This window comes from Pterocles gutturalis, unplaced genomic scaffold (assembly GCF_000699245.1).
Source record: "Pterocles gutturalis isolate BGI_N339 unplaced genomic scaffold, ASM69924v1 scaffold24223, whole genome shotgun sequence".
NCBI lineage: Eukaryota > Metazoa > Chordata > Aves > Pterocliformes > Pteroclidae > Pterocles > Pterocles gutturalis.
The window spans coordinates 51,672-76,352 of NW_010118854.1; the positions used below are offsets into that span (position 1 = coordinate 51,672).

Here is a 24,681-nt window from a genome sequence, read left to right on the forward strand (position 1 = left end):
TTTCCTCTTGAACAAATGTGAATGTATCAGTAAAGAAATGTCTGCATGACATATATAAGTGTAGAGATGGCTTAAATTTCAACAACGACTGAAATTCCTCATGTTCCCATTACAATCAAAAGCTTTTGCTGCCTTTTCACCTTATACTGCCTGCCATCTTCCTTCAGTATCAGCTAGGAGCTCATATGCTGAACTCCGTGTAATTTTATCCCCAATTTAGTTTAATAAAGGTTAGGGAAGTCAAAAGACAACAGTCAAAAAAGGTTACCAGGTATGTAAGGCTGACTAACGATTGAAAGGGAAGTGGGAGGTTTGCTCTGGTGCTTCTGGTGAGTAGGTCACATTGTGGGACACTCCAGTCAAACATGTCAGTATTTCAGTAGCCAAAACATTACTGCCATGTAAACTGTTTCAAATAAACTTTGATAGATGCTTATTAAAGGCTACAGATATATAGGAGTACATACCTGCTGCTCATTCAGAAACTGGCTCTTAGATCTTCAGGCTAGCTCACAACAATTTATATAAATTGCATGTATTTAAAATCATGCACCTTTCATCATATTGACCCATAACCAGGAAATGAACAGATCAAGAAAGGTAGCAGATGGGGCAGAACTAGTAACCAGGCTTACCAATCCCATTTTAATAGGAAAATCCTAGTTAGACAACTTTAAAAGAACAGCAACCCTAAAATGTAATAGTACAGTAAAAGCAGCTAAATGCCTGTAGAAGACAGAAGTAGAGCAAAGAATCCCTACTAAACTGCAGGGTAAATTGCCCCTTGGCAATACATTAGCATATCCATTGCCAATTCCTGAAATTTCAATAGAATAAAAATTTACACTGATATATCCTGAACGCAGGCTTTGCATTTCATGAATTACATAGAAGCACTCTGCAGGTAACAGGTATGACAGGCTATATGCATAATCCCTCAAATTCTAACATTTTCTAGATTCTAAAGAATTTTTCTGCTAACATATGCACCTCAGAAATCTCTAAATATTTATCACAAAGCAGTCTGCAGATGGGTCAGTAGAGAGATTCAAACCTTACCAGCACTTTGAAGAGTATTATGTCGTTCTATAGAACATAAGACCCACTTTAAGATGGAGGCCGGACCACCAAGAGGTTTCTTTGAACTTAAATTTTTCTATGGTTCTCTAATTCTATAATGCTAGGACAGAAAACTGATCTCAAAAATAGTTTATGGTAAGCAGCCCCTACTTCGGGATCAGATCACTTGGCTATCCCATTCACAAGATTATTGTCCTGGTGTGAGCAAGCGTAACTGGATGGAGAAGCTTCTTTCAGACAAAAAAACCCAAAATGAACAACCATGTGCTCTACTTATTACTGGATATAGGGTAAAACTTCCAATTTTTTTTTTAAAGTGATAATCTCCTACAATAAGATATATTAATATATCTAGTAGGCTTTTTCTGTTTTCTGGTCACAATCCTGTCTACTACCTAATACTCAGACCCCAACCTAACAATTGGGGCTCTAAGCATGTATTTAAATACATGCTTGATTTTAAAATGTATTAAAACGTACAAAATCAAATCTTTGTTCTTGCATTTACAGTTAAAGAACATATTGAAGTGCTTGGCTGAAGAGAGGCCAGAACATTCTGCTCATTTCATTTAATACTGCCATACTCCCCTCAAGTTCCTACGAACATGAGACAGAAAGTCTATCAAAATCCCCATAAAATCATACGAGTTTCCTGAAAAATGATACGCAAAGGAAGAATCTAGTTGTTACTAGAATAAGTGTTCTCTACAAATACCAAATGTGTGGTGAATGGATTTATAGATATAGGACCTCAAATTGCAGATATCACTAACTCAAATCTGCTTTATACTTCAACTATATTTCAGGCTTACACTGTTTTAGTTTTACTCTTAACTTGTAGAAGTAGCCTGAAGGGCCATTAGTAGAAAGAGTAATAGATTAGAAGAGTGGAAAAGTTCAAGGAAAAGATCTCTAGTGGAATTAAAGCCTTGGAGTATACAAACAGACCCTTGCTGTGCTAACTGCTGTCTGAACAGGCATTTATATCAATGTCTATGAGCATTTTAGTAGATGAGAAGTTGGACAGCAAAAAACAGCAAAGCATGATGTTGTAGCAAATTAGGAAACCTCAAATTAAAAACATTCATAAAAGCAGAAAGATAAAGCAAAAGAAGCCATTCCAAGAGGTACCAAAGAATTCCCAGCTATTCAGAATACCTTTTCTTCAGAAAACTGTCTCAGTTTTGACACACAGTATAAAAAAGTTTATAATTTTTGGTTTTGAAAACTTCTGTTGAATTTCAGATGCATTTAAAAAAAAAATCTAAAAAATATCAAAATTTATGGGGAGCGCCTGTGCTTTTACCCCTGTGCATAAAGATATAGAAAAATTAATTACAGAGATATTCATCCTATAAATATTGCATACTTCACTTGAAGAAAAGATGCAAAAGAAAAACACCTATAACTTCAATGTTACACATTTTTAAACCCTTTTACAAAGGGTTTGAAGAAACAGCAGTTTAGGATCCAAACCCAGACAGCAATAATGAATTAATTTTAAAGTCTCAGTGGTTAAAAAAATACACCTCTTTACCAATAAAAGGAAAAAAAACAGCATTATAATTCATACACCACCTCTTTTTCTTTTTCCTTTCTTTTTTTTTCAGCTTTTCTAGATCTTTCTTGGCTATATCTAGAATTTCCATTGTCTCTTTTTCTGAAGAAAGCATAGAAGTGGAAAATGCTGATGGTCCACCAAAGTATGTGGATCTTGTTGAAGCTCTCGACAAGTTGCGTCGAAGATTTTCATTCACAGCTTCACTTTCTAATAATTTTGCTCTTAAAAAAAAAAAAATAATTGTAGACCATGAATCACAAGTATTGCTAATGCAGAAGATGTATACTCTTTAGCATTTGTAACTGCAATGCATTACCTTCAGTTTAAAAAGAAGCTACAAACCAAAAGTCTCACAACATAAAAGTGCAGTAAATCCCTTGATGAGGCCATGTACAACATACATAGCCATTGTGTAAAATATATCATATACCCTAGACAGAATACGTTTAAATATGTCCGTATAAATATACGGACAGATATAAATATAGATATATATCTGCACACACCGTACCTATATACCTATTACACAAAAGCTACGGTATTATGGGGCTCTCTGGGAATAGGCATGATACACCTCCAAGAAATAGAGAAATAAAATCATCTAAAATATTTAATGCTTTTTTTTTTTAACACTAAATTGTAAGAAGTAATTTCTCAGTACCATCATTTATATATGAAGTTATCATAAAACAATCATTCCAAGTTTTGTTGTCCTTTGTGCAACAATATCAAGCCATCATCATTATTTAGGCAACATCATTCTTTCATTTCTATTCTCATGTTTATCTTTAACACTTAAATTTTTTGTGGTCGAGAGCAAAACCAGACAGTCTTAGAAGCTGAAGGACCACTGTCCTAAGGTAAGCACTATACAGGAAAGCAGCTGAAGCTTTTACTTGCTAATGCTTCTAGTTCTGGTTTGGGTTTTTTTTAAATAAAAATAGTCAAAATACATATTATGCAAATACCTGAGATCTTCAATTTCCTTGATATAATTATGAATCATGTTGCTAATTTCTTCGTTTCCTTCTCCTTTGAAGGACAGAGAGAAGGGGGGGAGTGGGGGGAAGACAAACATTGAGAAAGGATGATAACAGTATAAATACCTAAATACAGCTACTAGGGACAAGGTACCAGCAAAGAAACAGTCATACGGGCTTTGTAAAATACATTCCCTCCTTAAGCTGCATTAAGTTTTTGGCTTCTCTGTGTCATAAGATCAGGATTATTACAAGCAACTTTTTCTATTGCATTTTTTTTCCATATTAGCACCTTTTAACAATGCATGTACCATAAATCAAAAGTAACCTGACAAACAGTGCACAAAAAGAGCAATGCAGCCATGGTAAGTCAATTGGTCAGTCATTCTATGAGGTGAAAAGCAAGCCAACATTCACCCATCTGTGTCCAGGTCCTCACCCAAAGCAAAATATTTAAGTCCACGTACAGCCAAGCATACAAGTAATTCCTATCCAAAGGTATTATTTCACATTTAATGTTGCTTATAGTCCTAAATGAACAGTCAAATCAGGGTAAGAAACTATTTCTATGAATAGAATTCTCCAAAAACAGAGGAAAGAATTAGATGGGGGGCTTATCCCTGCCAAAGCAGGTCCTACATTACTGTTACAAAGGCATCACTTCATTCCAAGGGACCCATGAAGTAAGAACGTATAACTGGTTTAAGTTCATGAACTTATTAAGAGGTTTACACACGCGCCCAACACACCCGCAGCGTACCTGCTCTGGCCAGCACCTGATTGGCCTGGTCACTCATAAGTTGTGTTATTCTGGCTCTCAGTGCATCAATAGTCTCCTGCATTGCTTTAATTCTAACACGCAGGTTGTTGTTTTCTGTTTGCAGCATCGCATTTTCATGAAACATGTCATTGATGCTTTCAACACCTTCTTCATCTATAATCCTTTTACCCTTTAAGAAATAAATATATTTTATTACTAGTGAAGGTTGACCTACACATGAGAATTTTTTAATGTGGCAAAGGCAATCCACAGATTACTTGAAATTCCAAATAGACACTCATAGCAAAAGATAATCTTCTCTCAAGAAGTTTAAAACAATGGATCAATAGTTATCAAAATACTGATGTCTGGCCAACACCTTAACATTTGGCTCCTGTGTAATTCCACCTTAGTCTGAAATACAAGTTCTTGAAGAGGTTAGGAAATGAGAAGACAATTCTTTGTCAAATCAGGATACTATCTCAAGGATAACAAAGGAGAACACCACTGCTTGGTAACCACATTTATTGATGGAAACATTTTTTTAAAATTTCAGGAGGAAATAGGCATTGTGTACTATGATAGAGCTTATGTAATTTAAAACTTATTTTTAAAACATAAGCTGTTTTAGCTGTCTGGTAAGTTTTCAAAGCCAATACACAATAAATGTTCATAGTCACTTATGTGTCAATTATTTTGTGGTCATTTTTGCTTTGGAAGTGATTATTTCTCATTGCTGAGCACAACAAGGTCAATTTTTGCCTTTCAAAAAGCAAATAGCATGTAGCATCTGTTGACATCATTGGCATTCATTGACATAGCTTTTCTCTGGGGAAGCAATCTAAGTTTTCTAAAAACAAGCTTTAGAACTACAAGCATTTTAAAGCAGAAGTCCCAAGAGGATAAACTTACTGTTTTGTATTCCATGAGTTCCATCTGTAGCCGTGCAATCTCACTGCGCAAAGCATTTATTTGTTGACTAGCTCTATCCTGATTAACCATCACCTTGTTCTTGATGTTCCGTGCCCGATTGGCATACTTTAATGTGTTCAAGGTTTCCATGAAGTCTCGATCTGAAGGGCTCACACATGCTATCATGAGCGTTTGACTGCAAGTTACAAACATAGGTCAGCATTACACATCACGAACAAAAAGAGAAGCGAACAGGTCTTGAGGTAGAAGGTGAAACAAGAAGAGTGACTTTAACAATTGTGAAAATATTCATCTAACTCACAGTAGAAGACTATCAGCCACAAAGTTCAGCACTGTTACATTTTGCATTACCCTAGCATAGGAAATGCTAGATCATTAATTGTTCTACATGTAAAATTATAAAACCAATGAATTGCTCTATCTAGAAATGTTTTTCAAATTGTATTCAGTTTGCCTCAACATACGTAAACCGAGATTTAAGCCCTTAAGATCTACTTAAAGTCCTAGGCAGTGATTTAGATCACGCAGTAGTTGGGACTGCCTACTCTCATTAATTCCTGAGGTTCCTACCTATTTAATATGAAAGCTGCCTGAATGTTCATCTTAGCTGTCCATGCATTCACACAACTGCCTGAGGTACCTATTGTCAACCTTGGGTTCTACCAAGATCCAGACTGCCTGAATTCTCCACTGCAAATTCTCTCGTCCTCCAACAGAAGCCCAGAGGCTGTACTTACCCTTAGTGCAGCTGACTGTAACTACTTATTCCATGTTTGATACCACCACTGCTTAGGGCACTTCCACAAAAAGCAGCAGGACCTGAGCTCTAGGCCCAAGAGGCCTATGAACAACCATCTTCTTTTTGAGGTCCTACAATACCCTCTAGCCATCCCATCATGGGATATGCAGGGTAATAAGATACTCCCTGCTCCAAATGAAACACTGAGAAGACAGACCAGCAAGAACCAGTGGGACGAAAGCAGAAAAAGGCAAAGAATTCTGCATTCCGATCAAGTGGTTTCATCACTCAACAGGCAGATGGAGGAACCAGGGTCCCTTCCCTTGCTCCCTGGAGCACACTCTCATTTCACATCTGATGAGAACAGTGTAAGGGGGTCAGAACCAGACTTCCAGCTGAAGATCATATTCTGAAGGTGCCTACATGGCCTAAATTCTCAATAGCCAGGGGAAAACACCTACATTTGATGGACCAAGTCCTCTCCACCAGGCTTTAGAGGAATTTGGTTCGCTGTTGTATGTGAAAGCTTAGGTGGTTGCGTTAGGAAGAATGCACTGTCTCCAGGGCAATGCATCCAGCAGACAGGATTCTGATCTTCACCATCCACAATTTCAGACTGAGACGTACAAATTAATCCCTGCAACCCTTTCCGGGGCAAACAATTACCTTCACCATACACACTGGGAAACTAAACTGGAAAGAGAGACTAGCTTGAGGATACAAGAAAGATTCAGTTTCAGCAATTCTTCCTCACACCTCCTCCATACCTTTGTGTCAGTTCCTCAACTGTTTGAGTTTAGTCCTCAAAACAAGAATATACAAGATTAAGAAATTTTAATTCTGACATCAGGATTACTTGTGCTTTCAGTTCAGAACATGATTACTCTTCTAAAAAACTCAGATGACTGGTTCTGCTAGATGTCTGTCTTGAAAACGGAACTACTTGAACTCCACTTCCCTATCCAAACTGTATAATGTACTAGTTTCTAAAATAATGTTCTACACCCTTTATTTTACAACTTCTTTAAACTACCGCCCAAAAGTTGTGAAAGTTTTAATTCTTCATATTGTATGTTATAAAAATCCTTTCCAAAATCACCAGTACTCCATATTCTTGACTAATTCAAGAAACTTTAATATATAAATGCTGCTTCAGAACATTACAGCATTATATTTAAAGTCAGGATTATAGTGAGAATAATACAATGATACAATGCTTTCATCATCGTTAACTCAGGACTCACTGTAATCTAACATGAATCACTACCAGTAAACCTTTTTTTTAAGTATTTGCAAAAGAGAAACAATAATGTGGACTGTAATACCTACAGCAGAATTTTGAAGGCTACGCAACAATCTTACAGATATTTAATAATTTGATCTCCCAAAAGAAAAACAGCATCTTTATTAAAATTTAGCTTTCCCACACTTTTTGGTTGCCAAAGCATGGATAAGGAAATATTCAGATCATGTTAATATGTATAACTCTTCCTTAACAGCAAACTGCTAATTCAAAATGTCTTAGCATGTCTATCTCATAAATAAAAATAGCTGGTGGTGGCAGAGTGTGTCCACAAATTTAACATCAGACAGAAAGAATATATCTGAATATCTGTCCAGATGCTCTGGGACAGCATTTGCTGTTTGTGCATTGTACACTAAACTCTGTGATTTCTCCTAAAGAACAGGAGGGGGAGCAGTGGAGCTATAAAACAGGAAAATATTTTAAAGTCAAAATAATTCCAACAAGTGCAATTTTAGAAGTGGTTTGAAAAAATGCTCATTAGGTAGAGTATTTGATATAAAATTTAGTCAAGAAATGCCATTTGTAGTTATTTCCAGAAAGAGCTTAGAAGAGCTATGCTCTTGATTTCTGCTGATTTTTTTCATAATTCTTGAATTTCTTCTTCCCTTAAGCAGTTCTGAAAATTCTAGCCTCTATTTTACTTGTTTTTTCTGGCTCTTTGCTTTTCCTCACACTGTAGTGCTGCAGGGTGTTGCTGAAGTTATCTCTTTGAAGGGCAGAGTAACGATTTAAGAACTGTCTTCCACTTTTCCTTATTCCTTTGTGAAATGCCCAGAAAACTTCGCGTCTGCCTAAAAATAGCAGTCATCCATATTCGATTAAATTATTGGATTAAATTGCTAAAACATACTCAACTACACCCCCCTTTGTATTTGTACATGCTAATGTTATAAATACAAAATTTTTATTGTTTTCATAAATTTGTTAATATTTGCTTAGACAAAAGCTTCCAGAGGCCAAAGCCTCTCGCTGTTGTCTGTGCAGTAAGTATACAGAACAGGTTCAAACAAATAATTCTGGTGATACAGTACTTTTTTTTTTTTATTAGGCTCTAATCCAACATCAGATAACTGGTCATATGCACCACACCCGGAGATATACAAAAAGATCGCAGTGTCTGTGGTTAGCTGACTCCAAGCTCCACATGGCAATCAGAGCAAAACAAATAAGGGGCATTTAAAAAAAAAAAAAAAAAAAAACAAACAAACAAACAAACCACCAACAAACCATAACCAAACAAAATCTCTGAAGGAGAAGCTCAGAGTTTTAAACTATACTGTAATTACTAAGGTTATAACACAATAACAAAGTTTACCATTTCTGCTGTCTACAACTTAAAGACGTCTTCATGGAAAGGATTTGTCCTGGAAATGGCAAATGGCAACTTCTAAGTAACTCGAAGCCTCATGCCTAGTAAAGCTACAATAGCACTGAAAAGAACGATGCACAAAGCCTCTTTAAAATCTTTTCCCTGCATTGCCAGCATTTTCTATCATGACAGTAATTTATCTTCAGAACCTCCCTCCAACAAAAAGAGTGGCTATTTTTATCATTGTTTAATGCTTATTGTACTTTTTGAAGATTATGTACTCATTCATAATTCAATTCATAAAACATTCTCGTTTTCATACCTGTTTCCCCCAAGTGAGTCTTGAAGTAGCCTTGTAAGCTTTGAATCTCTATATGGTACATGAGTTGCCTTCTTACTTTTATCTCCCAGTGCACTTATTACATTGCCAAGTGCCAGCTATAAAACACCAAATCATGCAATGCAGAAGTTAGAATCAGTTCTTGAGTAGTTTTATTTTACAAACAGCTATAAACTGGGGTCTGCATATTGTGAAAAAAATGAATACACTCATGAAAGTTAACATAATAAAAAAAAAATTATTACTATTTTTACATTTTACAGTAGAATCTGTAAACTTCCATGCTACCAACAGTAAATCAGATGACCTGCAGTCTGGCATCTGCAAGTGCTTAGCACAATTTGTGTGCACTGTCAATTGATATCTCATGCCAGTTGCAAACTAAAGTTAGAACTACTTCATGTAACAAACATTTACTTTTGATGGTTATTAAACTTGATCCCTACTTCTAGAAGTAGCTATATTTTTTAAAAATTAATTTTATCAACTTGCTTTATGCTAGATTTAGAATCAGACATGGGGCATTAATATGAAAGGAAAACACGGCATTTACTACCTCAACAGATAGGAAATAAGGAATGTCCAATGAAGATTTAAGCATTTAATGCCTGAAGCTATGTAGTCCATGGCTGTCCTATTTCATTGCTAAGAAAGGGTCTAATTCATGTTCATAAATAATGTAACATTCAGCTGTAAAATTATTTTTAATGTGCAACTGCACACTTCAATCAGATTAGTCACATGCCAAATTGAAACAACATTCCTCTAGATGGCACCCTGTACAGCCAGTTCTTAGTCTTGAAAACGGTCTTACTGCATCCAGCAGCTGAAGAACTGCATATATCACATTCTGTGACTACTTTGAAGTGTTTACATCACTTTCAATCTGTTTCTCAAAGATGAGGGCTAGAACCCAATACAAATGAAAGTTTTGTGATAATAGAAAATATTACATTTATCACACTGATTTTCACCTTTGTGTGTTCTGTACCCTATTTATTAAGGATACAATTATGTCATCTAAACCCCCAAATTTCTGTTGGCTCTGTGCTTCTATCAGTGACGAAATTGAACTGAATTCTTTCCCTTCCATATAATCTAAACAGCCTATGAAAACAAATTGTATAATCTTACTAGTCCACAGTTGATGGAAATGCCTTCTTTTGCCCTTTCTCCTGTAGCTCCTGTTCGCTTTAACCTTTCAGATCCCGCTAGATCAACAAAATGGAACTTCGCAGTAAGAGTTTCAAATTCATTCATCTCCGAAGATTCAGATATTATCCTGTTATCGGTGGCATTATCCTGAAGAAGAACCCATAAAGCTTGGTAAGATCTTTCACATTAACATTTGTCTACTGCAAAGTTCAATCAACAATTATTTACAAGACTACCCATTTGTCATTTCCATCTCCTTGTTTTACTCGTTCTCTTATAACATCAGTATCTTTCAAAAAAAACTTTATCCGTTTTAATGATATCCACTAACACATCAGTCTTGAAGACCCAGCTCTGGATGCACATGAATACCAATACACCAATTACTTCGATGTATGGCCTACAAATGCTTCAGCACAGGAGAGAAATCATCTGTTAAAAACCACAGAACACACCAGCAAGTTGGACAACAACATTTGTACCTCTCCTGGAGTGCAAGTTTTAAATTAATTGTCAAAATAAATTGATTTTTTTTTAAAAGTAACAATATTACCATCTTAAAACCCCAGTCTATAAGTCTGTCACATAACAAAGATATTTTGATTTTATACCTCTCTAATCCCCATCATTATCTTCCCTGTGGCATGACTCTTCAACTTTATTTTAGGAACTATTTTTTAAGTCAGTTTTCCCAGCAGCCAGTGTTCTACCAGCACTTCTGACTTGACCAGGAAGTAACGACAGCAGAGGGAACAAGGGGGAAATCATAGACTCATAGAATGGTTTGGGTTGGAAGGGACCTTAAGGATCATTGAGTTCCAACCCCCCTGCCATGGGCAGGGACCCCCTCCACTAGCCCAGGTTGCTCAAAGCCTCATCTAGCCTGGCCTTGAACACCTCCAGGGATGGGGCATCCACAGCTTCTCTGAGCAACCTGTTCCAGTGCCTCACCACACTCACAACAAAAAATTTCTTCCTAATATCTAATCTAAACCTCCCCTCTTTCAGATTAAAACCATTACCCCTCGTCCTATCACTACACTCCCTGATAAAGAGTGCCTCCCCATCTCTCCTGTAGCCCCCTTTAATTACTGATAGGCTGCTATAAGGTCTCACTGGAGCCTTCTTTTCTCCAGGCTGAACAACCCCAACTCTCTTAGCCTGGCCTTGTATGGGAGGTTCTCCAGCCCTCTGATCATCTTCTTGGCCCTTCTCTGAACTTGCTCCAACAGGTCCATGTCCTTATGTTGGAGGTCCCAGTGCTGGATGCACAAGGTCTCACAAGAATGGAGTAGAGGGGGAGGTTCCTCTCTTTTTTTGCCCCCAAGTAAAATTTGTAATGACTGGCACCCGACACACGCTTCCATCAGTGCAGGGACCCTGCCCAGGAACAAACTGCTCTATAGCAGGTAACGTAGTCTCAGCCTCTTTCCACTTCACACCCCAAAGCACAGTAGTAAAATCCTTTTTCATTAGATAATCCCAAGCTTTTTTTCTATCAATTAGTGTAGTAGCCACAGTAGTATATACTGTGGAGATTTATTTTACTCTAAGTGTAGTTGCACCTGTTGACATGAAAGCAACACTGAATGAGAAAAATCTTTAAATCCCTCAGTTCCTGACCTTCCTGCTAAGATATCCATTGCAGGGCAATTTCTACCTACTTGTCATGGCAGCATGTAATAGGCATATATCAAGTGTATGCTAGACTTATATTCACACAGCCCAGTCTACAGGCTTTATTAGGAATACTCACATTAGCTCACAGCTGCCTCCACTATTGCAAGGGGTAATGCACGTGGCTGCAGACTAAACTGTTCCCACAGTAGTTAAACACTTCACGCTTCTTAAGTGATGTCCTTTTGTAGCAGTTTCAGGAGAGAAGAGGAATTGTGCCACTTCCACGAGACTGGACTATCACAACTTTTCAGCGATTTTGATGGTTACACTGCTGGTAGATCACTCTCTCTTTCCCAGACCTCAAAGCATGATTAATACATCCCTTCTGTCTCACTTACGTAGTAAATGAAACATACAGCCAGAAACTTCTGACAAGCATGGACAGCGTGAACACAGAGAGGAGCTGCATGTCTGTGCACTGCAGCCCTGGCTGCCTGCCCACCCTGGGCACTGGGGCCATGCACGGAGAGACAGGCAGAGCTGACACCGTCATCCCAGGAACTGCGCTGCCCTAGTAACTAGGTCTCTCAAAACTGTTGTCTACAGACAGCAGCAACAACAAACTTGACCTCCATCTCTCCCAGCCACCCAATAAGGGCTTGTATTAATTTATATTCCGGGAGCATTCAGAGGACAGTGTCAGGTCTAATCTCTACTCTCCTAAATACTGCAGGGAAAAAGAGGGTGCTGTCTTCAGATACAGGATCTAACAACATCCTGCTCCAGATAGTGAAATTATCTTCCACATATCTCCCAAAAAAAGAAGGTACAAAACACATTTTGACACAAAGCAGAAGGTGGCCACCTGTTCCTCTAACACAAGCTTCTGTTAAAAACCAGGCAAGGCCAGGCAAGAGTCCTGCAGCTGGCTCAGCTGGTGGGGAAGGATTGCTGTGCTGACAGCCTGCAGGAAGCAAGGCTCCCAGATGAGTTATCTCACTCCCCAGCTACACAGACAGATTTCAACAAAACATCCCAGAGGACAGTGTCACCATGTAGTGACCCAGGTGCCCTGTCTGCGCTCCAAGTGTGATGCTGGTCCCTCCTGGGTGAGAAGACAGACAGCTGCCCAACACCACCGAAGGTCCACAGCTTCAGCATGGAAAGTGGGAAGGAACGTTTTTAACAGGTGTATAAAGCAGGTCTACATACCAGAAAGGACCAGTGAGCGACCCTCATTTTTCCTGCAAATGATTATTTGTAGTGTTAAAAAAAAGGCAACCCCCCAAAAAGCACTACATATCCAATTAATTCTTCCACATGCTTAAAAATGTGATATCTATGCGTAAAAAATGCTAGCCAGGTATTTAGGAGTTCTCTGAAATATTTGAAAGTTTTGATACCTTTAGAATAATCAAATCTAGTCTCCTGAAGATACTGTAGTTTTCAGTAGTATGGATTTATTCAGATGTCTCCCTTTACGAGATACACCAACAGCAACTAACAACTGAACATTCACATGAAAAATCTTCTACAGAACAGCTCCACGAACATTCACAGATTAAATTTCAGGATAAGTGCATAGACCTAACAACATATCTGAACCCCAAATATACATCCATTTAAAATAAATATGCTAAACTTCAGAATCTAATGCTTTTTCACTTGTTCCTTGCTGGACATCAGCACTTAATCTGGAATATCCAAGCATTTTCAGTTACCTGACTGCTAGCTTAAATCCACCAACTACTAAGACACTTAAAAACGCTTTCCCAATTAAAGACAAATTACATTTTAACTTTCCTATGCTGTATGTTGCAACAAAATACTGAAGAAAACGCTAGAGGAGGATAGGCAGGTTCATGTAAGAAGCTGCAGTTTATTGTTGCCTCTGGCTAGAGGATGCTTACATATGCACAGATTAAATCAAATTATTATAATGCTTAGCAAATTTATCGAGCATGATGATGACTGTAGTATCTTTACTAAGTGCAATTCAAATAGCAAAGGCTGGCAAAACTAGAAACCATTTTTCAAAATGCGAACATTAAGTGAAGCTTAATAACAGCAAAGATACGTACAGTGTTAAATGCAGGACAGACTCTGGTTTGACATAAATGTATAGTAAAGATAGCATGTGACCGTGAACTCTGAACATTCATCTGAGTGCTGGCAGTGGTTCGAGACAAAGCCCCCAGCTTCAAGCACTGCATCATCTAGAAAACAGACAAGAAGCACATGGCATTGCTTGCAGTTTAAATAAAAAGTGTTCCTAAAACACTTATTGTTTTGGATATAAATAAGCTTGCTCTCTTTGCTATTAACTCAGTTCCTATATGCCAAAAATGCAAAGACTCTTAAATAAACAAACTAAAAGGTGTTTTTTGTGGTTTCTGAAATAAAACACTTAAATCTTTGTACTGCACATTTTACTGCCCCCTGCTAGTAACACAGCAATCCTTCTTCCATTCACTTGTGGCAGAAGTGGACAATTTTTGTACTTTCTGATCAAAAATGTACAGTACAATAACATTTGCATTCATATTTGCAATGTACAGATACTTATGAACAGCAATTCACATCACATCAGTCACCGTGCAAAGCTTTCCTGTCACAGGAAAAATAACATACATAAGATTTGAGAGATTAAATTTATATACATGCCAAAATTTTCTCTCCTAGCAGAACTATACTATTAAGTGAAAGCCATATGCCCTTAATATCAGACAATTATCAGATTTAAAACTACAAAAACTAAAAAAAAAAAATTCGGCTAAATTTTATACCTAAAATGTCTAAGACGCAGATGTTAGCAAGCTTAACCTATTTAACTGTTTATCAAAACAGACAGCATTTTTAGGAAGTACTTGGTATGCTACAGAGTAATTAATTTCCAGTTATCACCTCCGATTCTCCATTCACAGTTCGGGTTGTAACGCCCACTGTATAAATTCCTCCCGCTGAATCTTCATGTATTTTAATATTTGATTTTTTATTCTTTGCATCAATATCACGTGTGGTATCAAAAAGATCAAGAATTTCTTCATTGTAAAGCTGAGGAGAAAAAAAGGAAAAAAAAAGGTATATTACTCTGGGAATTTCTCTAAAGACTAACAAATCTGTGCATAGCACATACAGAAGGTTCTAAAAATCCAAATGCCAAGGTTCTCAGAAAAGGATGCTGTGAAGAATCCAAACTTACAAGGACAGTAGGATGACAGACAGCAGGATGATAGCAGCAAATTAAGTCATCTGCCCACTGTACTATTATGTCACCCAAAGAAGCAGTAACTTCCTCCAGGTCAACAGATCTGGGAGAAAATTCTTTGATGGGACCAGGCAAGGGGAAGCACTCAGTGCTAGCAGAACCATGCAGCAGTGGTTTCTGTGGCAGGCACCTGTTATTGTTGGGTTTGACCTTGCACTATTCTTTTGTTTTGTTGATTCAGTTGGCTCCACCCTCCTCCAAACACTTCAAACTCACTCCACTTGCTCTCCCTGCCATCACACCTTTTCTCATCTCCTCTCTTACACCTGAATCGTTCTATGTCTCTCTTTCATTTAGATAAACTGTTCCTGCCCTGGAAGGAATTTAACGTGTTATACTTTTTGTGCAAGCTGCTTATTACAGACACCAACCAGCAGGCCAAAACTACTACGCCATGGTTTTCTGAGCAGGGCTTTTGTACTTTCCTCCATACATAGTGCCCACACTTTTGTGCCCCAGATCTAGTTACAGCTTTCAGGCTCAATCATATGAGGAACAGCAACTATTTAAGACACGTTTCAGGCTGCTTAATGTTTACCGCCTGTGTCACGGGATCGCCTGTACATGTACATTTAGTGGTCTTTCAACTCAGTATCATCAAGCACAACAGACTTCTAGGTTAGTAAATTCTATCAGAACCATGAAAGACATCACAAATTATTAAGCAGTTATTGGTGTTAGAGGAGATGGTTTATCATTTCATAAGAATGTTCTGAGCTTTAGGAAACCTATTTAGGTCCAATTGAAGATACCAGGGCAAACAAAAAAAACTAACAGAAAAAGCAGTGTCCCACTAGGGACCACATGGCTCAGGTCTCTGCTCATGTACATTGGAACAGTTTCAGTGTCTTTAATTTGGTTATACCAACTCGCTTCAGCAGAGCTTAGGCCAGACTGATCAAAGTCCCTAGGTAAAAGCCAAAGAACCACTGCAATAGATCTGTATTCACCCAACATCCTTTCTCACACACTGAAAGCAAGATGCTTTCTTCTCTCACAAGTGAAAATCCATCCCTGAGAACAAAAGGCTTAGTATTTGCAAATGTGATGTTTTTAATTCTTTACATATTAAAAAGGAATTATATTGAACTTAAGAGCCTTCTTACTAATGTTTTACTTTGCTAAGTGCAAACAAACTGATGCCACAATTTAGAGAAGAACCTGATAATACACCTACAATTGCATGGGACTGCGTATGCCTACCTTTCAGAAAAGTTAGCAGGAAAGCAAGGAGTTAAGAGAGGCAGACTGCAGCCAACTAAAAAAAAAAGCATGAAAGTAGCAAACAGAAATCACTGTTTCTAATAGTTATTGAGCTGTCAAACTTCAAAGTTACTCCAAAATAAAACGTTGCTTCAACTTGTTCAATGACTAAATTATTGCTTATGTAATCCAGTTCTAGTAGTAGACAGGATGGGAGAAAGAGGATACTTTCTGATACAAGAGTAGTGTATAATACCTAACTAATCACAAAAAGCTCTTTCTGCAAAAGTTACAATTTAGCCTCAGCACAATGAAAAAAAGTGACATTTTGTTAAGGGAGAAACTATTATATACATCATTTAATCTTTCTCTAAATTAGATAAACAAGACGGGTTTTAGCATGTACATTTCATCTGAAATATGTTGTAATGGCTGCAATTCCGCATACCGTTATTACTGTAACATTTCATTACTGCTCTGTATTTTGGGACTCTAGCAGTCACAGTTGTAATGTTATGTCATAAAAACACAAGGAATTCAGAAACTACACTAGTAACTACTCCATATACTACTACTGTTGAAGCTACCTAAGCAGAAATGAAGCTGCAGTTCAACAGAGAGAACAGAGGAATACGGCATTCCCATGGCCTGTGCTCAAACCTAGACTCTCTCTAAGCAAACATTAGCCAGAGCAACACAAAGCTCTGCTTAAGGTTAGCAGTGACTAACCTATACTAGTACAAAACGACAGCCAGCTTGTTAATCTTTAAAAGAACTGTAAGAACATATGACTAAAGGACCTAGTTTACTTCAGCAGCAATGAAACCAACAGCTTTTCTCTTGGGTAATACAAAAGTGTTTTTTTTCCCCCCCGAAGTAGATAAAGTTTCAAATATTGAACTAAGTAATACACATTTACACTTGTTCTTCCTTAAACTGATTCTCCCTCTCTGTGCGCTTGAAGTATCAGATTTTTAAGCTTGGTAGTGAATGTAAATATGTTACGCCCAAATCAATCAATTTAAAAAATAGTTCCATGGGCAAGAGGCACAGCATAAAAGCTGCAAGACTTAAACCAGCAGCTGCTGCAGGTCGGAAAGATCACAAATGTTATGGCCTCTCTTACCAGTAGCTGTATCTACAAGAAAACACAAAGGGAACAGTTTTTCCACAGCACTAACCCAGGTTTTCTCTAGGTCTAATGAAAGAGGGAACAGTGACACAGAAGCCCAATCCTAAACCACCAGGGATCACAGAAAGAAGTGTTTTTCTGCTAGGTTTCTTCTTTGGTGAAAGGAATGTAACAAGACTCCTGACCAGATTTTAAAAGCTAAAGGAATCTAGGCAAAGTGACAAAAGCAGGCAGAGCATAGTCACTGTTCAAAGGCACAAAGTACAATTGCTGGGTTTTGGTTTTTTTTTTTTTTTTTAGAGTTTCTTGCTTTAAGGCTTTGTAAAAAATTACGAACAGGCAAGAGCAACAGGCTCTGCAAACAAATGTGAACTGCAGAAAGGGATAAATGACGACTACAACTATTTCTGCACTTCAAAATAACACTGTAAAGGAAACTACTAAAATAATTGGAATAAGATAAAAAGGCTCTTTTTCATAAATTGAAGAGCTGAAGCAAACTCCATAAAATTTCCTTTTGAAATCTTGAAGATTAATTCAAAACATCTCGTGGGAAAAGAATACAAAAGTAGCAACCAGAGAACACATTTAATTCGCTTTCAAAAAAAAAAAATATATACATGAAGTTACACACACAAACACAGATCATCTTTACCTCTAAGAACTGTGCATTCACTTTAAAATCTGGAGGTGGAAGTCCTTGTTTAATAGCAGCTTGTTTTTTTTCTTCAATACATCTGAAAAGATGCTTAACAGCACGCGCTATAATGCCTTGTTCCTCTTCCGTTATGTTGACATCAAATCCAGTGCCCATGGTGTATGTTTTGCCAGCACCCGTCTAAATTGAGAAAGGAGTAATCACTAGTACACGTTAACAGTTCTAAATCATAACAGAGAAATGCAGTTTGTGAACACTAGTGCTAGACAGTGACTACTAAGTAAGTCTGACATCTTTACAATATTAACATGCACAATAAAAGGTCATTTTGAAAAAATGGATAAACAGCCGAAGTTGGACAAACTCTACTGTTTATCCACAGACCACATACAGGGCGGCAGGGACCAGTTTAATCTTTCATAACCTTTCCCCTACAAACTTCCTCTAAGCTGCTTACATCAGCTTTGAGCTACCATCTCTGAGGTCAAAAGAATAGTTAATGTTTTCAACTGAGACTGATAATTAAAGCAGATATTTCGGCACTAGAAGCAGCATTTGCAATTCTTTACTGAAGTAGATCAAATGACTCCCTTAATTAAAATGTCTGAATATCTCAAGTAGAATATTACCATTGTTCTCAATTTATAGACAGCACAGAAGAACACAAGCTCTACCTTCGCTACGAAAATAACTATTAAACGTGAAGGCCTATAGAAGACAACGTAGTGTTGTCTTTTCACTTAACTAGTGGGTCAAGTCTAAGACAAAGTTAGCATCATGCAGCTGAACATTATCTACTAAACTGGATCTGCACACTGCTTTGTTTCACTAGGACTAGACTTCACCTAGCTAACCTGCGATATGACATTTAACAGTGGTGAAATTCAGCATCCAAGACCAAATTTTATCCAATCAATTCCTAAAGGAATATTCAGAAGACAATAACGCATTCTCTACATTGTGCTCAATGATATTTCAGCTTTGAGAAGTGAAATGTGTGCCCAGTGTACCGAGAGGGTGTGTTCTCTATGAAAAATTCTCCAACTTTGGAATCCAATCTCTACGTCTTGCCTACAAACAAAAAATGTGGCCTAAAGGACGTATTTTGAAAAAGCTCCTCTTCCCAAAAGTGTCTGAAAATGCAGCGGGACAGATAATTGCTTAGAAAAGAATCGCAGTAAAACCTATCTCTATATATCAACCGATTAAGTCACTACTTTGTATGGCTGCATTGGGGTGAATTCAGGAATTCACAGAATTACATTGGACACATGCTATTTACAGCATAACCATTAATTCAGAATTACTGTCTATGTATATCTTCTGTGTTTCAATTGCCATTCTGCACAGAACCTAGACAAACTCCTAAACAGTCTCCTACAGGATCCCTCATTTAAAATAGAACCAAGATGCTAAAAAACAGGCTCATGCATTCTGAAATTTAAGAGAAAGACCAGTTACAAGAAACTGTTTATTCCAAAATAAATATTTTAAAATAAAATTGTAAAGCTTACTTGGCCATAAGCAAAGACAGTGGCATTATAGCCTTCAAAGCAACCTTCAATCAGTTTTTCTATACACTGTATATAGATTTCTTCTTGCTGCGAGTCAATGTTAAAGACATAATCAAAAGTGAAGGCCTTATCTTTTCCCAAGAACACTTGAGGTTCACCAGGTGTGACAGATGTACAAATATGGCATCCTTCAATCTTCTCTTTGGCTAGCTGTGGTCTAATTCTGTTTCGGAAGAGAAAAAAAGAACTATTAGAAATTCTCATAATCAGAAAGAGGAGCATACAAACAATGTAAACAAGAGATCTGAAAAGAATTCCTTACTGACTGAAAAAATAAGAGGAAGCTTCCAGCTCTCTGAGCCACAGTACTGACTGTATCAGAACCCCACTCATGCAACTGTTCATGCAAGTGACATTATCTTCCCTGAAGGTTCACCTATCAGCTTCAGGTTGATGACCTGCCTAGAACTCTGAATGTTTCTGTAAGCATACCATGCATTACTAAAGAGTAACTTGCACAATCCATTTTTGAAACCAAAAACTTTCCAGTTTTATCAGATTTCTTCATGCTTTCATTGTAAAAATGACTTTTTTTTTACAGCAACTGAAACATGAAAAAAATGCATAAGAGTTTAAGTAGCAGTTTGGGAGGAAGGACCCCCAAAGCCTACCTATCACCTTAAATGAAAGCCTCCTTGCTACAAGAGCAAGGAGAAAGCTCACGTTTCTTCTTTTCCCTTCACAGGAAAGGAGCTTTGTCACAGCCAGAACACTTCCGTGAAATGTGTGGTTTCAGTGAAGCATGTTTTGCAGAGAAAAAAAAAAAAAAAAAAAAAAAAAAAAGAACAATTTCTAACAAGTTCTAAAGGTAAGGATGTCTCATTCCTCACTGTTTCCCCACTGAGCCAAATTCCAGCTTTTATTTCAGTTTGTTCAGTTTCTGACAAACTACTTTCTGACAAACTACTTCACAGAACACAGCCATCTCAGACTTCTTATATTCTATCATGTTATTAATTACTCTGCATTCTTAATACTCTTGCAGTTTGGTCAAAATTGAATTCATATACTAGCTCTGTGACTAAAGACGACTGTGGAAGTTTGTGATTCAATAAGTTTAATGGTTAACTATCAGGAAGAAAACTCTGGCCAACATAACATTCTAGCTGTAATTAACTAATGATTTGTTTACAAAATTACCTTTTTTTTAAAGTGCTGCCAAGTTCTCAAAGCAGCACCAAATTAAAAAAAAAAAAAAAAATAATAAAAGTGTGCAGCTTAAAAGACAGGGGACAAATAAGGCTATATATAAGGGTCATAAAATGTCAGCAGTACAGCTACATACAAACAAAATCTTGTAATATTTTATATAGTTTCTCCATTTATACAAAACTTCAAGGACCTCTATTTACCTTGGTGTGGCTACTTTTGGTTACACAATGTCAAAGCTGAAGATCTCTACACACAGAGTATACTTTAGAGGCACTCGTTCATTTCATATTCCATGCTTTAAGGGCCATGTCTGCATTAGTGTTTGGTTTGGAGTAGCTGTGCTGTCTTGAAGCAAATTTTCCCAGCATCTTCACCTACCACATGTTGGTTTGGGTCACAGAGCAGTTTCAGTGTGCACAAATCATACCCGCTTCAGAAGAAAATAAGCCAAAACACTCCGCTCCAGACACACGAAACTTGTTCCAAAATCTAACACAAACATAAGGACCCGAAGCTACCTACTGATCTACTGCAATCGTGCCAATGCCTGCTGATACAGAGATCACTAGTCTCCAACACCCCTAAGTGGACTGCTATACACTAATTCAAATTATACTAGAACACTTTAGTTCAAGTCAGAAATATCCTGTAAAAAAAAAAAAAAAAAAATCACACAGAGCACAATGTATCTTCTTTTTACTGCAGATTACAAATTTTTCACCCAGGGATGTGCATTTTTGTCAGCAGTATTTTCCAGAATTTTTATTCTAAAGGTTTCATTATACCCCATGGTTTGACACTAGAGAATAACCATAATTTATTTGTAAAGTTTTCTGCACACCGGTTCCCTTACAGAACATTCCTAATGACCAGGAGGTACCTCCCTTGTCAGCATGCTGTCTAGTGTGGAGTGGAAATTAAACAAACCTTTGAAAAATATCATAAAAGCAACAAATTTATGATGTGTAAAATAGGCACAAAATATTCTACAAACAGTATTTGCATTTAACAAAATGGAGCATGAAATATAGGTCACAGATTTTTTCATCATCATGATCATAAGGGGTTTTTTTCCCCTTAAATGAAATAAGAGTGCTAAAAATAAAACAGGAGTTACCTAGATCCTTTACTAACAACTTGATCCACAAGCACCTGTGTCCACTAAACACAAGACATGACAAACACATACCTAGGTTTGTAATAAATTTACTTTGTTATAGATTAATGAACATTTTATAATAAAGTAGCTGTTATTTCTAGGCAGACAGAGAAAGTGTTCAAAGAGAAATCATATGACTTCCCTGAAAAACACTCTACACAACTGGAAGAATTGAGCAAATAAAATATGGTAGCATGCTGCCTATAACACTTAATATTTAGAAAATGCCAACTTTGTAGGTTATTCTACTGCCTTATTTTAATGCTGTGAAGTCAGTGAGAGGGCAAGCTTCTTTTTAAGACTAAGCACTCTTATTCTTATACTAATCCAGTGCAGACAGCACAAAGGCAATCAATTGTTCTTACAAACATGAACTCTGAGGGCTTCTAAAGCTCCAGAGGTACTCCTCACATTGTTTTCTAGTACAAGGAAGCCTAGAAAGACCTTTTCTGAAGATCAAAATGGAAAACACATTTTCAAACTTAAGTAACCTTTTCATGCACCCCAAAAACCCAACCTCCCCCCCCCAGTTCTGAAAGGCTTTTAACACTGACTTGGAGAATGCAGGTTGATAACTAAAAAGCCACAAACCAGAGTTTTCTTCATATGTTTTCACTCGTTAAAAAAAAGTTGAAAATTAATTTTCTGCACCGGGGAACTGATGCAATCATGACAGGTGACGAATAATTTTCTCCTTTCTACTACTAAGTAAAGGCTCAGAGTGACCACAAAGAGGAACAGCATGCCTAAAATATCAATAATTTGCATGCTAATTATTACAGTGATGACAGGACTGTCAAGCAAGCAGTTTTGATGTCAGCCTGCAGAGACTTCCCACGAGAATCCTCCCAGCTAGCTCCCTGCCTTGCAGCCGGGCAGGACCTCCGAGTGCTCTGCTGCTGTAAAACCCAATTTAACAGCAAGCTGCAAGTGCATCACGTATGACCACAATAAGGCCACAGCAAGATAACCATTCCAGAGACCAGCTGAGCTGATGGAAATCTGTGTTGCCACTAGTGGTTGTTACCAGCTCCATCACTTCCCCTGGGTTGTAATACAACATCGATAGATCCAGCAGCAATAACTACATCCTTCCTGACTGACTTGCCACTTAAACTGTAAACAGCACTAAGAGAAAAAACAGCATCACATCACCACATATGCAGCACAACAAAAAAAATCATAGCAAGACTCACTGCATCAGGAAAGCTTCATCCCAAAGTCAGGCTCCCTCCTCATTCTGTAATTGCTCTTACAGAAGGTCCCACTCTGACATGGAGTAGGTAGGTACCACCCAGAGAGAGATTCCAGCTGTGTCAGGCTTGAAACACATCTTCCGCAGAAGTGATGTGCAGACAAAAGATTTTCATCACCCAGTCTGAGGTCTGCTCAAGGGATACTTCATGCTCTGAAATCCATATAGCTCTCTTGATAAGTTTAGCACCAAGCTGATGTGATGAGCTTAATGAATAAGCAACAAATGCCTCACCTTCAACCTGATCTCTGGCCACTTATGAACAGTGTGAGTGGATTACTTGAACTTCCATGGCTCTTAAAAAGTATTAACATTCACACTGAACATGAGGTCTGGCAAGCTGCAGTCCTCATGCAAGTCAGGCTTCTGCTCCAGCACTGGCTATAGGAACATTGCCTCCTCTGCCACCCCACACATCAAGCGGGAAAGCGATTTTTTCTTCTGCTTACAGCCAAACCTTTCCCACTCTCACATCAATGTGGTCACTTCTGTCAGCAAAGCAGGCAGCACCCATGCTTTCAAACGTGAAAGAGTTCCTTTTGGCCATCTCTCCTTGCCCAGTTCCCAGCCTGGCAGTCTGCCACTGGGATTTTTCTCCAGGACCAATTTGACTTCACCCATTTTGTCTTCTATGTGGCCCTATCTCACCTGTTTTTCAGGCTACTCTTAATTGTATACAATCAGGTGTTTTCTACCTATTTCCACTCACATCCCCTTAGATGTGGCAACTTCCCAAACAACATTTTGCCTTGCATCCTTCCCTCTCCTCCTCTCCAAAGCACGAACACACCCAACTCTTGTTTACATTGCAGAGCCTCCAGGCCACACACATGAAACTTAATCCCCTAAATCTATTCTGCCTCAGCACACTGGGACAAGCTGTCTAATTAGGAAGGGCTAAAATAGCTAGTGGTGGCACAGTAATGCACTGTATTGTGGAACCAGAACTAATCTCTCAGTAGAATAGGTGCACAATGTCTGCTAAAAATACTCTCAGCTAGAACAGACTCAGCTAACACAGTTCAGGGACTACAGTAATCATCAGCTCAGTACCCTGTGTTATACAAGACACCAGACTCCCCAAAACTGATTCCTGTTTAAACTAGATAATATCTTAATATCCCTTTGAAAAGCATCCTTTCTTAGTTTATTTCTAGGGATGGAAAATTGTGCAAGTGATTTAAATATTTATATACATGGATATATAAGGATACAGATAGATACACATACATAAATACATTCCCTTTCAGCTACTGAGCATTTTTTTCTCTGTGCCTGTTCATTTAAGATCTTCCCCATTATCTAATTTTTCCCCAGGAATCTCCACACATCTGTGAACAAACTATCCCTTAAACTCATTTCATATACTAAACAAAATTAGACCAGTGAATTTTTTATTTTCCATCTCTGTGTGAAGTATTGCAAATATTACTCTAATAAAAAGTAATTATCACAATTTACGATATACCTTCTCAGCACCTACACCCAACAGCAGTA

At 37.7% G+C, this 24,681-nt stretch overlaps 1 protein-coding gene across 1 annotated transcript in view; it reads right to left on the minus strand.

Moving 5' to 3' along the window:
• KIF21A (kinesin family member 21A) overlaps window positions 1–23,731 on the minus strand; it is a 62,185-nt gene extending 38,454 nt beyond the window's left edge. Inside the window, exons 1-11 of the mRNA XM_010076385.1 lie at window positions 23,634–23,731; window positions 19,559–19,805; window positions 18,042–18,224; window positions 14,688–14,837; window positions 13,865–13,999; window positions 10,143–10,310; window positions 8,991–9,106; window positions 5,294–5,489; window positions 4,382–4,571; window positions 3,610–3,673; window positions 2,659–2,862 (exon numbers count right to left, since the gene is read on the minus strand). Coding sequence (XP_010074687.1) covers window positions 2,659–2,862; window positions 3,610–3,673; window positions 4,382–4,571; window positions 5,294–5,489; window positions 8,991–9,106; window positions 10,143–10,310; window positions 13,865–13,999; window positions 14,688–14,837; window positions 18,042–18,224; window positions 19,559–19,805; window positions 23,634–23,731 — 1,751 coding nt within the window. The remainder of the gene's footprint in view (window positions 1–2,658; window positions 2,863–3,609; window positions 3,674–4,381; window positions 4,572–5,293; window positions 5,490–8,990; window positions 9,107–10,142; window positions 10,311–13,864; window positions 14,000–14,687; window positions 14,838–18,041; window positions 18,225–19,558; window positions 19,806–23,633) is intronic.
• Window positions 23,732–24,681: the final 950 nt, after the last annotated feature.